Here is a 15,105-nt window from a genome sequence, read left to right on the forward strand (position 1 = left end):
TTGCCATGAGGTCAGGGGAGGCAGCCCTGGAGCGCAACCCCCGGGCCTCAATGGGAGACGTGCTGCAGAAAAGTGCTTGGTGACATTTTTTAAAGCTGATTTAAATTAGTCATAGGGAATCGACTGAGGGCTGTCAGGCGAGGCTCTGCACATCAGCTGGGAGCTCTTGAAGGATATTCATGAACTTCCACTTTCTGAATACATCGCGTTTTAAAGGACCGACACCAGTACTGGAGTTTGCATTAACATTTCTGAATGCATTTGTGCTGACATCTGCCCTTTACGGCCAAGACAAGTGCTCTGCTTTTTCTGCTGCAGACCGAGCACTTCTAGGGAACAGCCTCATTTGCACCTCATCTCAAAGCTCCTCCTGCCCTTCCCAAACTGCTTTTGGCACTGCTCACAGCCATGCCCGTGGCCATCCAGCTCCAACACGTGCAAAGCCCTGTCCCCAGCTGACGGGGGACAGCAGGACCCCATGCTGATGGCCTGGGAGACACCCCCACGTGCAGCCCCTCACCACGGGGCTGGGAGCGTGACGCTAGATGGCACCGCGAGGAAAGGAAAGGCAACAGCAGTCACGTTACCGAGCCACCAAGAAGAGGACGCAGCTGACGGCCAGGTAGGCGAGCAGCATGAAGAGCCACACACCGGGGGAAAAGGGGTCCAGGAAGGAGAAGTAGCCAGGCTTGCGACCCTGGAAGGCAAACAGATGAGAGTTTGACCTGCTTTTCAGAATGAATCACTCTGAAAAGGACACAAAGAGACGCACCTGCCTCGCTGCTGACAATGGCTGGGAGGGGCAGAAGGGAAACACAGCAAACAGGGATTTGCAAAAGGCTTGCAGGGAAAGAAAGCATTGAGGCAGTGCCACAGGTGAACCAGCCCTGCAGCAGCTCCCTGCAGCGACCCCTTCCTGAGGCCTTTCCTCTCCCTGGCACAGCCTCCTTTGTTCCTCCAGGCCATCAAACAGGTGAAGCAATGGAAAATGAGATTGAAAATGACAGCACCCACAGCACTTTGCTGGGATGCGCTGTGCTGCAGGACCGACCTGGGATTGGGGAGACCAGGGTTGGAGCTGTTGGTCGCCCACAGAGGATTGCTGGGCACAAAGGAGCTCCCAGTGTGAGGAAGGGTGGGTGGGAGCCTCTGCAGGAAGCAAAGTGGGGAGAACACATTTTAATGCAAGAAAGAAAAAAAAAACCCCACAACATATTTGCAGTATTTCTGGCTCGCTTTCTTCTGCCTTCAGACATCCCTTTTCTACAAAACTCAATACAATTATTACTTTTATCTCTGAGAAGTGATATTTTTATCTTCGGGATGTGTCAGAATTTCCTGCTTCTACCTCAGCAATGCCACCTTTCCTTGAGAAGTAACACCTTCGCTGCTAGGAAAATTGGGCTGCTCAGCTCTTCAAGTGCATTCGACTCACAAGGACACGCCGCCACTGAAATCTTGTCAAGTTTGTCAACACTGGGATGAGAGAAGGATGAAGTTCCAGACGTTTCTCTCAAGCTGAACTCCCATTCTGCCCAGTGGGGGAAAAGCAGCTTCCAGTTCATCTCTGAGCAAACTCTATGTCACCTGAGCAGGGCTGTCCCAAAACGGGCTGCGTGCTGCTCGCTGCTCCCTTACACAGAGGCTGCTGCTGGGGTTGTCTCTGATACACAGAGCCCTCATTTTTCTTAGTCTGCTGCCTTAACTCTGCTCATGACACTACATAAACTAATAGCAGCTGGTAATAAATAACAGCTCACTTCAATTGCCACAGCAAACCCCGTGCCATCCAAGACCCGAGTGCTTCAGAGCTGCACTTAATCCCAAGGCAGTGAGTGATTTTCTATTTTCACAGAAGTCTTTGGGAAACAGAGTTGAGTTTTTTTGCCTTTTCTTCTTTCCCCAGAGCCAAGAGAAGCATTTGAAATTCTGTTTCCATAAAAACACTATTTTACTACTGAAATATTCCTACTCTTATGCAAAAACTGAATTTCACAAGGTCTCCTTAGTTCTTCTAAAAACTGGGATGTTGCTAGAAAAGGCAGTAGTTGTTACACAGAGACCTTCCTGAATATAAATACCTCGGGTGCTGTGATGTTCCCAACTCCAGTCACCAGCTGGGACTGCACTCTCAGAAACCAACAGCAAATTGTTGGGAGAGCATCTCCTCCTGGGTCCTTAAGGAGGGGTGGACTTGGAGGCTGGGATCTACATCTGTATTTTCAGTGGTTTGGGCTTACTGAGCCTTTTAACAAATAGATAAGGGAGCAATCAGTGGTTCAGACCTTGCAGAGCCCATTTTCAAGTCAAATTAAAGTCACGTCCCAAGAAATGATCTGATCCTCTTCTAGCTTTCATTCCAGAGCCTCTCTTTATGGTCCTTTCTCATTCTGGGTCATCCCCTCGCTCACCTTTACTGCACCAATTCTTGTTGTTGCTGGGAGGTGAGACCCATCTCACTGCTCCCAGCTGCTCCTGTCTGCACCTTGCTGGTCCCAGCTTGAGGATTCTGGACTCCTGGATGCCAGCTGGAAGCCCAGGGCAGGCATTGCCAAAACTTTTCTCTTCAGCAACCACCCGGCATTCCAGGATGCCCTGCAGAAACCTGCTTCCCTTTATCATCTAGAGCAAACCTGGTACAGCTGCCCCTCTTTCACAAGTGTTTACATGCTCAGAAATGAGATGGATCAAAGGGAACAGCAAGGTGTGACCACCTCCACCCCCCCTTCCCCAGCAGCAGCCCCAACCAAGCAGCTCACACCCCTCTCTGCATCCCACAGCTGATGGGGGATTCCTGGGCACTGGCAATGTCTCAGCTGAGCCTCCCTTGTGAGATACTCCTGTAGCAAAGTTCCTCGCTGTAATTAGGGCCACCATGTCTTCTCTGTGTTTCTAGGGCAGTTTGTCAATAAATTATGCTCATTAAGGAAATTGCATTGGAAGCTTTAAGTTTCCAGCTTGGCAGTGACTCTCTCCCGTGACTTTACAGTAGTAGTAGTTCTGGTTCTTTTCAGCTACAGTCATTTTCAGGCTGCTGCTACATATTCTTTTCATTCACAGTTGAGGATAAGAATAAAGATATTCTGTTCCCACGGAGGGCACAAACTCTCTCTTATCTGTCTGTTTTGAAGATGGGACTGACAATATCAGGCGTCTGTCAGATATTTTTAGCAGGTCCCAATACGGCTTTGTTAATTGGAAGAGCTATTTTTCCTGGAATAGAAATGTTAAAAGTGTCCAATAATTGATGAAGGCCTCCTGAATATCCTCAGATCGAGGCAAGAGAGATTCATTCAGCGGTTCCTGGAGCTCGAAGAGCTTTAAGATCCCTTCCAACCTGAGCCATTCTCTGGTTCTCTAATCTCCAAAGTCTCTTCCAACCCAAACCATTCTGTGCTTCTTTGCTTCCTGGAAGCCCCCATTCTCAGCCAGGCAAGGGCAGGCTTCTGGAAGGATGGATGTCAGTGACTGCAGAGCCTGACCATGCAGCTGGCTCCACAGGAGCCTTGCAGCTCGCTGCTTGCCTGCAGAACCCAAGAACTGGCTGCTTAGTTGGTCCTCCCAGCTCGTATCTTCGCAGCACTCAACCCCTTCAAGGCTCAGTACACCTGTCCTAAACTCAGTTCACCAAATGTATGCTATCTCATACACAAAGGACTTTCAAGGCGCATCAACAAGGACCGTGTGCCAGCTGGTCCTTCAGTACCTTTCAGAAAGGCAGGTGTGAGCAAAAGCAAGTGCATGCAACAACCCTGCCTTCCAGTGCACCTCTGTGCAGTGCAAAGCACCAGACACCTGCTCCAGCCCTTTCCCTTAGCCTGGTACAGCTCAGGACCTACCATCTACCTCCTGCCCTCCGCAGGACCACAGCAGGGATGTAATAAACAAAAAAAGCCTTTTCTCCTCACAGCCTGCAAGTCAGAAAGCCTATTAGAGTCCCCGCGTCAGAAATCCATACTTCATTATATCACAACAAGTGAAATTGAGAAAAATGACAGCCCCATTTAAAGCTGCCATCTTCAGTTATGTGTGATAAGAGACGCAGTGTGGTGGCTGGGTTGGGTGGGTGGGGAGGGGAAGAGGGGGGAGAAAGCATTTGCAACCTGAGTTAAATGAAAATTCACATAAAATGTCATCACACTGGGAGGAGACTGGGGTATGGAGGCTACTCCTCAGCAAGGGATGTGTTTGTGCTTATTTATGAGGCTACGTCTGATCTGAGCTGTGATGAACATACGTCAGCTGCAATTTCTGACATCACAGGGGTGTTGGTGGGGTGCAGAAAGGAGGGCTGGGGGCTGCCGCCAGCTGCTCTGCAAATCCCATCTCTATGGAGAGACAGAGCAGCGAGCTACCTTGCCTTTCCCCACTAATTCAATATTTACCAGTTTAATGAGTTAATCACTGCCCACTTCCAGCTTGGCAGGAGAAGCTGGGGAGCTCCCAGCTCTGGGAGATTGCATCCCTTCTGCAGCCCTCATGGGGCCCTCTGTGTCCCAGCCACAGCCCTCATCACTGCTGCAGACCGAGCTCTGACAGACAGCAGGGGGGTGGCTGCCAAATGCTTCCTGTGACCCTCAGTATGAACCCTGCACACTTTGGGATGTGCTCGAGCCGGGACACAGCTCTCCAGTGTCATGCCTGTACCACTATGAGGAGCAGACGGTCCCTGCCCTCAAGAACTTGCACTCAAAGTGGATGTGTCAGACACATTTGCACTGTGGCAGCAGCACATGCCGTGCACTTAAGCAGCACTTACATGCAAGCCCTGCACTGACACTGCTGCACGTCCCATGAGGCGAGTGATGCAGCCTCACACTGTCCATGGAACGGGGCCTCACAGGGACTTGCTGGGCTGTGGGAAGGACTGGAGGCAGAGCACAGCTGGTAATCAATGCCCAAACATTCAAAGATGCGTGAGAAAGCAAGAAAGTCAACTATAATCCCAGCCACACGGCACCAGCAGAAACACCTCTGGATACACGGGCGACTGGGTGCAAAGAGATGTGGCTGGGAAGGGATGGTTACCTAAAGGTCTGGCCCTTCTTGATCAGCTAACAACCAATCCTAATTCCCGCACGTAGCAGAAGAAATGGAATTTTAACTAGATTTTAATTACTTGTTTGTTCTTGGCAGCAGCAACTCAGTGCAGAGAGATGTATGCGCAAGTTTGTTTATATTTGTACTGAACACTGCATCTTTAACAGCATCACGAGTGAAGAGAGGGGGCTGGGAGAGGCAGCTCTAATTGTTTTATCCTTTTGGCTGTTATTGTTGAGATGACGGGAAATCAGGACTGTAATTCTCAGCACATTCAGCACTGTGCAGAGCACGTTTCCCAACCACAGACTGGGACCAGTGGGACGTCCTGCTGGAAGGGACTGGGATGTCAGTGCCTGCCTTCTGCAGCACCTGGGATCTGGGAGCCCAGGGATAGAGCCAGCAGGGCAATGGGAACTGAATGCACTGAGCTGCCACAGGGCAGGAGGAAGGAAATGAAGGTCCAGCACATTTGTGCTTAAATAGGAAAACCAAATATTTTTATGAGCCGTTCACTTTTCTTCTACAACGAGGAGCGTTTGCATGCAAATAATGGAGGCGCAGAAACGGTCATAAAAGAAGTCTCTTACCATATGAACTCGGTAGAGAATGCTAATTCCCAAAGTCATGAACGGCTTAGAGAAATCAATCACCTTCTCCCGCTCCGCCGTAATCGTCAGCCCTGCCACCGCCAGGTCGGCTTTCTGCAGAGGGAAGCAGAGGAGGTGAGTGCAGGGAAGGGCAGGGAACATGGCACAGTGCTGCAAGACTGGGCTCTGGGGAGAGCAGCAGTTCACCCTGTATGGATTTCACACAAACCCTCCTCAGACACCCAAAGCACATCCATTTCGTGCTCTGGACCATTCTTTGCTCATCGCTGCAGCCTGCTGCTCCCACAGCTTAACACAGTGCTCTCCTTCCAGACAGGGCGCAAATGTTTCCAGATTGACTCGCAACGGCAAATGAGATTGGGGCAAAAAAAAAGAAAAAAAATAGATAAAATACTTTCTTGCGATGTGAATATCCTCGCAATGTAGATAAGGGATTTGAATTTTAAACATTATTTTTATTACCACAGCTCTTCTAATGTCTGTAATTGCTTTCTGTAAAAACGAAACCTCCCCCGTTCTCTTATACGCTTGTTTGCCTGCTTTGCAGGATGACAATTATGCATGTGGAGAAAAAGAAGGGGAGGGGGAAAAGGAAAGCTATTTGCACTTGTTGTCCCCGAGTTTCTTAGGTCTGTGCAGAAGCCAAGGCACCATCAGGCCTGACGACTCGATAAAATATGCAGCTTATCTCCCTGGATCCGTGCCCTACTTTCAAATGCATTGCACAAAGGCAAATCTGCGGGTGCACCCCTCTCACCGTGCTCTCTGCCCCTGCTCTTGTTCTATTTCCTTAGGAAAAACAGGGCCAAGTGCCTCCAGGCCAAGGTCTGCCCCATGTTTTTCCATCTCCACCACGCTTAAAGGCAGATGAGGAGAAAAGCCAATAGAAGGCAAGGCTTGTAGAAGCCCTTCTGGAGCCTGCAGGAGGAAGGGAAGGCAAAAGTAAGGCACGGTGATTGGCAAGCCTGCCCACCAGCAAATAAGGTGCACAGGTCACGGAGAAGGTGATATTTCATAGTCCACGCAGGACGGCTTTATTGGACAAGACTGGTGCCAGATTTCTGCAATTGTTTCCAAGCAGCTATTACAGGTTCCTGCGAGGTTCAGGCTGGAATGAATTATGAGCTGGGGAGAATTTCTGCCTAGCCAGACATTTACCCACAGGGTTTTTAAAAGGCACTGGTAATCATAGCATTGTGCACGGGCAGTTCAGCCCCGTGTAAACAGCAGCAGATTACAAAGATGGAATCAAGTCATCTGTGGAACGCGGTGTGTAAGGAATTTTATCTGCAGGGAAAGCCTAAAGCTCACTAAATCTCCCTTGTCTATTGCTTATAAAGGTTTGCAGGTACCTTTGTCCTGGGGGGAGCTCTGCCAGCAAAGCCCTTTGCAAAGATACAGCTTAATTCTGACAACGGATTACTTGAATTCAGTTTGGAGAACTGGGAGAAGTCCATCAACAAATCCACACACCAACAGACGTCAGGTGTGCTGCAACCAAAGGTGCAACCAAGAAAAAGGCCCTGAGCACTGACCTGCTGGATCTGGAGGTGCCCTGTGTTCCCCTGGCTGCCCTCAGCAGCACCTGCAGAACTCACCATCTGTGCAGTGCACCCACAACCCTGCCAGAGCCCCCTTCTTTCTGCCCATCCCCTTCCTGCCCACCCTCTGCCCTTGCAGGGCCACCACTGGAGCTCCAGCTATACGCAGGCTGCTGGAGCTTGTGCCCATCCCCACCTGCTCCCTGCAGCACAGACCTGGCATTGCTTGCAGCACCGCTCTGTCAGACTCCCCCTTCCTCTCTCCCAGGCTCAGAAGTTAAGGGCTGATTTCTGACAGTGCTAAACTTTGATCTGGGAATGGCATGCGATGTGTTCTCTGCCTGAATATCATCAATTTCATGCTTTCGACTTTGCTCCCTGATGTTCACAAAACTTGTGTGATTCAGTGAGGTCAGCGTCTCTTGGTTACAGAGCTCTGCAGCTCTCTGCTCTCCATCCTCCCCACCTGAGCATGGGTAGCAGTTACAGTTTTGAGCCCAAATGGTGTGTTTGGGAATAAATGGGTTTTGCTTTCTGCTCCTGAGCTCCATCCACTCCTGGGAAAAGGGAAATCAGGAGGGAAAGGATGGGGGAAAGAGGGGCAAACACTGCGTGATTTTCAGCCTTCCAGCACAATTTCAGCTATACATGTCAGCGTGGAATAGGCTTATTAAAAGACCTAGGGCATTTGGGGAGTAGAAACCTCTCAAACGAGGCCAAACTTTTTGCTAGGTGAGGGGAAGCTGCCTGAGATAAAGGCAGGAGTTGCTGTGGCTGTACCCAGCACTGCCTGTGGGAGCAGCCGAGCTGATGCTGCCACTGGGAAGGATGAGAAAAGCACAGGGAATGAGCCAGGCTCCTGAAGAGGAACAACAATTAAGCAGCTTTAAGAAGGATATTGCAGGGACTGCCAGCCTGGAGGAGGCATCCATCTCCTCACTGAGGCTGCTGACAAGGCTCATCAGGAGGGAGTGGTGATGAATGGGGCCGATGTCAGCCCAGTGGCAATCCACTGTCCAGGTATGACACAGCACGCAGGGAGAGCCCGAGCAGCGTCAGGCTTTGTGCTGACAAAACAGGGACAGCCCTGGGAACACGAGGCTGGGATTTCTTGCAGGAGCACCTCGGTTCATAAATCCCCCAGGCACACGAGTGCCCTCTCCGCTTGCACTGCCAGCACAATACAGTGTGGCTGAGGGCAGGGAAAGCCTTCCTTCTAAGTGGCTTCTCCAAAGCCAAAATCAGCTGTCAGCCTCCAGGACCCACCTGATCACCAGCACAACTCTGGGACAGGCAGCATCTCACTGAGCCTGTTCAGCAGCAGAGATGCTGGCTGCTGGGCCAATGCGATGAGTGCTGCTGCTCCAGACTATTAACTGGTCACTCCAAACTATTTTTCTAAGGACATGCATGAATCCTGCCACATGCAAAGTGACAGCCAGAATGCCCCAGAGGCTACCACCCTCCATTTAAATTACTAACATGGATGGGGTGATCAGCAATCAGAGCAGACATCAGCACTAAGGTCTGCTTCCATCTGCATTCTTTCACCTGCACTGTCCCTAGGAACCGGAGGAGAAAGCTTGTGCCAGGTGTTCCCATGCCCTTACAAGCCCATTCCCTGGGAATGGGACCCATAAGCCTGCAGGGACACCCACTCAGCTCCCACTGCACTGACCAACCTGCATGTGCCAAAACCAGCAGCACGTGCAGACCCCATTTGCTCACAGCTCCCCACGCTCCCACCCCCTTCCCCCCACTCTCCCATCTCCCTCACCCCCATTCTCCCATCTCTCTCATCACGTTTGCAGTGCTGCACTGTGCACACAGACTCCCCCTCCCTCCATCACCCACGCACAGCTTTTCTCACTCAACACCCACTGCAGGACTCTGCCAATCTGCGGATAACTTCTCCATCCTTCTCCCTTCCTTCCTTTCCCTTTTTGGAGCAGTTGGAGGAGAGGGTCTGACTGTAAAGCACCTTCATGCAACTGGTCACTAGAGACTGAGCTGGAAAACCTCACCTCAAAAGCTTTAAAGTTCTTCCAGCTCTTGGTGTTGGTGCTTCTGAGCAGGAGGCATGAGGTGCACAGTCCGTGATCTCCCTCACTTTAAAGAGAGCTTTAATCATTGCTCATCTCAGCCAGATTCAGACAACTGACACAGAAGCCAAAGGTTTGGTGTTACTGCACTCCATGTTGCTCCCCAAGCGATGCTGTGCAGAAGCAAAAACACAACCTTGCTCTCACCAGCCTCTTCTCCCTTGATGCACCCTAAAACACCTCCTGCAGCAGCACAAGCCTCACACCAGCCATCTCAAGGAGCAGCAAGAACACCGAGCACTCAGCAAGGACATTTAACACCCAGTAAGGATGCTGAACACCAGCAACGCGCTGCAAGCTGGGGTATGGGCACCAAGCACAGCCACCAAAGGGCTCCACTACCCAGACAGCAAATCCAGCCGTGGCGGAACAAAGAGAGAGCTGTCACATTGCCTAGAGAATACATCTGTTGGTTTGTAGCTAACTAGTGAATTCATTTTGGCTCGAGGACGTGCTGGGGAGAGAGAGAAAGGGAAGACAAGACAGCATCAGGGAGTCAAAGCCAGGCTCTGTAGTGTGGTGGGAAGAAGTGAGCCATAATTCTTTCAGCCCTATTGTCCCCAAAGGCTCCAACTCCGAACAATAGGAGGTGGGAAGATTTGCTGCTCCCCTTGTTTGCTTGTTACAGATAGCAGGTGTGTAAGGTGTCAGCCTGACTGCTGGAGGCTGAAGTCTGCTGATGCCAGAGCCAGCAGGGCTCAAGGGGAAACCTGCTCCATCCTGAGAGCGGCCTCACTGCCCTGCCTGGCAGACAGGAGCTGTGCTTGACTGTCCTGGCCCACAGCGATTGATCAGCTTGCTACTTTCCCAGTTTGAGATGTCTTTCACTAAGGAATGGGTCTGAGTCCTTGATTCCTCCCAAGCCACGTCTCCATCAGACCACAGTGCTTAGAGGTTTCCAGATCTGAACACAGAGGGCACAGACCCAGCAGCCCCTGCTGCTTTTCCACTGCCCCACAGCCAGCCCAGCCCTGCGCTCCTCAGCTCCTCAGCAGTTTTGTGAGCAGGTCGATAAGATACATACTTGTCAATTTGGTTCAACAACAAACTTATGTTTATTTATACCATGCCCTTCTCAATCATACCACAGCGTACAATTAGCTGTAATAGAATTTTCAACGCTTAGGAATAAATCAATAGCTGGTTCATCCAGAAGCAGTAAAATGAAACACTTTTCCCATACAGCCTGTAGTTGCTGTGAGTTTCATTGCCACGGGGGCATTCCGGAGATGAAAATAAAACAGTGGGAAGGTATTGCATGGAGCTGGATACGCTTCTGAGCTTCCAGCCCTTTGTCAAACCTCACCTCTGGGTCTGGGATGTCCTGATACCTGTGGCAGGTCTGTGTCCTGACAAACGCCCTCCCTGTGCTAAAGGGGCACGGATTTGAGCTGGAGGGAGTGAAGGAATGAAGGCATTGATAGAAGAAGGCATGCAGCCAGCAGACCTGCTCTTCTGCTTGGAGTGGTCCCAGGATGGGATGCATGCACACAGCCACCTCTGCCCTGCCTGACCCTGGGACCCATCACAACCTAGGAATAACAAAGCAGACAAAACCTTTCCCCTTTTTTCAATTTTTGATTCAGCCTCACACGAATTTGCCAGCTCCTGCCAAAGCAGAAAGAAAAATCCTCCTAAATAAGGCTCGAGCTGAAGAAGAAACAAATTGTTTCTGTGTGAAGATGAAGTTAAAACACTTATCTCCACCAAAAAACACCCTCCAGAAGCTCACATTTAATGGGGAGGCACTGCCAGGGTCAGCAGGCCAAAAATCTGACGGCTGCTCCCTTCCTTTGCCTGCACAGATCACACGCTGCTCCACGCGCCTTCCTGCTCGCCTCCCAGAAGAAATGCTGCAGAACTGCTTTATATGTACTTGGTGTGTGTGTATATATATATACGCAGAGTGAAAGATGTCTAAAAACTATGCCAATAGCCCTGAGCATTTGCAAACAACCGTACAGAAGGCTCTTCAGGAGAGGCAGACAGAGGGGGATCTCAGCTGGCGTGAGGAGCTGGCACTGCTGGGGAAGGTGACCCAGGGGACACACAAGCTGAGCAGAGACCCCTGGTGTGTGCCCTGCCCCAGCCCTCAGCATCTCCCTTACCCCCAGAGCTGCTCCACCTGGCTCAGAGCTGAAGCTCCTAAGGGAGAACTGAGCATCAGTCAGCTAAGGGACATCAGATGGATACTGGGGGACATCATGTAGGAATGCTCAGCTCAAGTCTCTGCCCGGAGAATCAGGGGATGGGCTTGGGCCCCTGCTCCTCCACTTTGCACAATGTTGGGAAGGTAATGATGGGGCAGCTCAGGTGCTTCTCTAGTACTGACATTCTCAAAAACAACCTCACTGTGGATGTGCCACCAGCTGAGAATCTGTCACTGAGTTCTCATGGGCATATTGGTAATGACAGGACAGTGCAGGAACCAGTGAGCAAGGGAACAGTGGTTTAAATAGCATCAATCTTGATGTTAGCTTTAGCCAAGCCTGTTTAACTAAGGATCTGCGAGCATTTCATGAAGTGCATTTAAGCCCTGGGATCCCTGGGGAAGGAGCACCTTCAGCTGCAGAGGAAAACAGAGTGTGAGCGGGGGAGCTCAGGCTGGAGGAGCTCATAAATGCTACCAAACCCAGCAAGAGCCAGCAGCTCCTTCCAGCTGCACGCCACAGAGTGGAACCTCAGCAAGATCTCAATGCACACACTGCAAACAAACAAACAAACAAAACGTTCCTCTCCAGAAAACAACACTCAAAGCCAAGGCACCGAAATGCCAACAGCTTTCTAGGTAGAAATGTGATTTCTACTTGCTTCCTCTCTGCCCCAGCCAGTGTATTTTTCTGACCCCTGCCAGTCCCTGTGTTTTCTTCCATTTCAAATTTTCATTACATCTTTCACAGGCAGAAAAAAAAAAAAAAAAAGAAAAACCCATAACATTCAGAAGAACTTCAGAGTCTGAGCAAAGCAAACAGCCCTGGGAATGCCCAGAGGTCCCAACGCCTGCTCTGCCTGCTTCACACACAGCCGCACCGACACAACAAATGCATTTGCAACCCGGAGAACACATTAATGAGGGATCCTCCGGTCGGAGCCTCGCACACAGGCTAAAACCCTCATCCATCCTGGAGCACTTAATAAAGCATTGGGGCTTTTCATTGCCAAGTCCCACTAGAACCCAGCTAAAAGGAGCAGTTAACTCACTTACCCGAGCAATCAGCTCCCCGACCATCCCTGTCCACGTGCCGTTTGCCTCAGGGACTCCATAGACACCATCGCCAACCAGGTGGATCTTATAGTTGAAGCGTAGGATCTCTGCCAGCTCCTTCAACATGTCCACACAGAAGCCCTCGTAGCGGTCGTTTCCTTCCAGCTCCTGATGGTTCCACTTCAGCATTAAGTAAGGGTTTTCCTGCATCGAAACTGGGCAGCTGTCATTCCCATCTTAGCCGGGGCAGCACGGTGTGGAGGGGAGGGGGCTCTGCTATGAGGCACCAGGACCAATCTCTTGTCCCATCCATCCCTATGAGACAGCTCACCAGATGGCTTGGGAACCCAAGGAAAAGCCAGGAGAGCCATTTCTGCACCGATGCTCATTGGCTCCACCTGTGTTACGGGGTGTTCTGGAGGTTCATCCCAATCTAGGATATGAAATCTAGGGATTTGCCTCTGGTGGCTGCTTCTAGTACGTGCTAGAGCAGCCCAGTGACCACCTGAGCTCACAAAGGATGCACAGAGCCCAGACTCTTGGCACAGAATTTCTTCCCCACCTTGGGCTCTTCTTCAAACTTAATGAGGAACAGAGGAACAGTGCTCAGAGTGCTTCAGGATTTTGAGGGGCGTTAAGGCAGGAGCAGAAGCACTGGAAAAACCATGGGGTAGCCAGCCCAGCATTAGGTAGGGAGCACCTCAAAGGGGAATCTGTCAGATGAGGATGGTGGTGCCTGTACCTGTGAAGTCACGCTTCATAGAAGTTGCACCCATCTTAGCCAATTTTAGTAATTATTATGGGTAGAAGGGACAACTGTCCCTTCCAACTTACCAGCTGTACAGAAAACAAGAACATCATTCAGAGATGAATGTAAAATGGCAACTTATCCCCATCCCAGCCCTCTCCCCAGCTGCTTCTGAACTCATCAAATATCATTTCCATATGAAACATCAACTTGAGTTTAATTACACTGTCATGAATTGTCCTCAGTGCTGTAATTAGAGATTTGATCGTCTGTTCCTTATGAAATCAGTGTGCAGCACTGCGTAATGGGGGCAGAGAGGGGTAGGAGGACAGAATAATACTCTGTCTGATTGACACCCCTAAGCATTGGGCTGGCAACGGGCTAATGGGAAATGCAGGTGACTCCCTCACTTACCAGGATGGTGGTGACGATGAGCGTGGTATTGAACAGGCTGTCAGATATGTTGGAGGAGAATATCCTGTTGTCCATGCTGAGTCCTTCAGAAACGTGCCAGTGGCCGATCTGGAGAGATAAACAACACAATAATGAAATTTACAGGGTGAGTTACTGTATGCACCCACCATATGGCTCCGGTGACTGACAGCCAACAGGCTGACCCTGTAAAAGGAATTTAAGAGTGCTCTGTTATCTTTGCAACGCACCCTGACAGAGGTATGGCAGGGGGATGGGTGGGTTGGTACACAAGCCTGGTGGCCCACTGCCTAGCCAAAACCTTCCCTGAATGAGGAGAACTTCAGGAGATGCTGAAGTGCTGTGATTTCATGGTGAGAGCTCAGCAATGGGGAGATGGGGCTCCTGCCTCCAGCTGCCTCGCCTTGCTCTGTCTCTGTAACATGTCTGAAAGCAAGCAGAACCCTTGCTGTCCCCCTGCAGGTGTCTGCCATTAATTCTGGTGGCAGCACTGGGGAGTTGACCCCAGTGCTGGGAAGAGTGTCATGACTCAGCTGTGACGCAGGTTTCAGCAAGGGGGAGGAATAGCAAAAATCCTAATTTTAACTCCAAGAGTCTCATCTGCTTCCCTCAGAGCTCTGGACAGGGAGACCGGCACCTCCAGCACGCAGCTCAGAGCATGCAGATTGGGAACCTGCTCCCTTACGCCCTCCAGAAGAGCCTTGTCTTTTCCCATACGTAGACCAGAAGACATCACGCTCCTAAACTGGGAGATTTGCCATTCATCCATGGACATGGAGCCCTTGAAGCACACCTTCAGCTGGAACACAGGGCAGCTTTGACCCAGCCTGCATTCCCCACCTCTGCACGAAGGACTGCCTCTTGTTGCAATGGTGAACAACCACCCCTCTGCAGCAACCGCTCTGTGAGCAAGGGATCAGCCATAAACAAGGCTTCCTTGTTGTTTTTTTTCCCCCCTAGATTTCACAACCATAGATTAGTGACAGATTAACTTCAGTTTCAACAGCCCTCACTGTTCTCCAATTCATCTCTCCCCTGCTGGCATATTGAGACTAATTGACCGCCTCCTCCTCTGGCAGCGCAGCGGATGTGACCTTGCTTTTAGCACAGCACCAAAGCCAAGTGCTCCCAGTGCCGGGGTCCCTCACCTCACAGAGCCCCATTCCAGCTCTCACTGTCCCCTCACAGCATGACAATACCACTAATTGACTTCTCCTGCTGCTCGCCAGAGCTGAAGCTGAACGTGTCAGGGGATGTCTGGGATTGTCAGATCCCTCTCTGTCTTGTAAGATGGATGTCAAGGTGATCTTAATCATCTCTATCTACATATGAAGAGCCTTTGAAAAACAGAAAACAAATTCATCTGCGAAGCTCATCAGGAAATAATCAAATGCTCTGCACAAACGTGGTTGAGATGCTCCCGTTG

At 50.6% G+C, this 15,105-nt stretch overlaps 1 protein-coding gene across 2 annotated transcripts in view; it reads right to left on the reverse strand.

Annotated features, from left to right (window-relative positions):
* The window catches only part of GRIK4 (glutamate ionotropic receptor kainate type subunit 4), a 124,338-nt gene that overhangs the window by 8,873 nt on the left and 100,360 nt on the right, over nucleotides 1-15,105 (reverse strand). For both annotated transcript variants that reach the window (XM_042832075.1, XM_042832076.1), the window contains 4 exons: nucleotides 13,662-13,769; nucleotides 12,500-12,703; nucleotides 5,631-5,744; nucleotides 588-697 (listed from right to left, as the gene is read on the reverse strand). In XM_042832075.1, coding sequence (XP_042688009.1) covers nucleotides 588-697; nucleotides 5,631-5,744; nucleotides 12,500-12,703; nucleotides 13,662-13,769 — 536 coding nt within the window. The remainder of the gene's footprint in view (nucleotides 1-587; nucleotides 698-5,630; nucleotides 5,745-12,499; nucleotides 12,704-13,661; nucleotides 13,770-15,105) is intronic.

This window comes from Centrocercus urophasianus, unplaced genomic scaffold, assembly GCF_019232065.1.
Source record: "Centrocercus urophasianus isolate 14NV4802_14NV808 unplaced genomic scaffold, USGS_Curo_1.0 seq_37, whole genome shotgun sequence".
Classification (NCBI taxonomy): domain Eukaryota; kingdom Metazoa; phylum Chordata; class Aves; order Galliformes; family Phasianidae; genus Centrocercus; species Centrocercus urophasianus.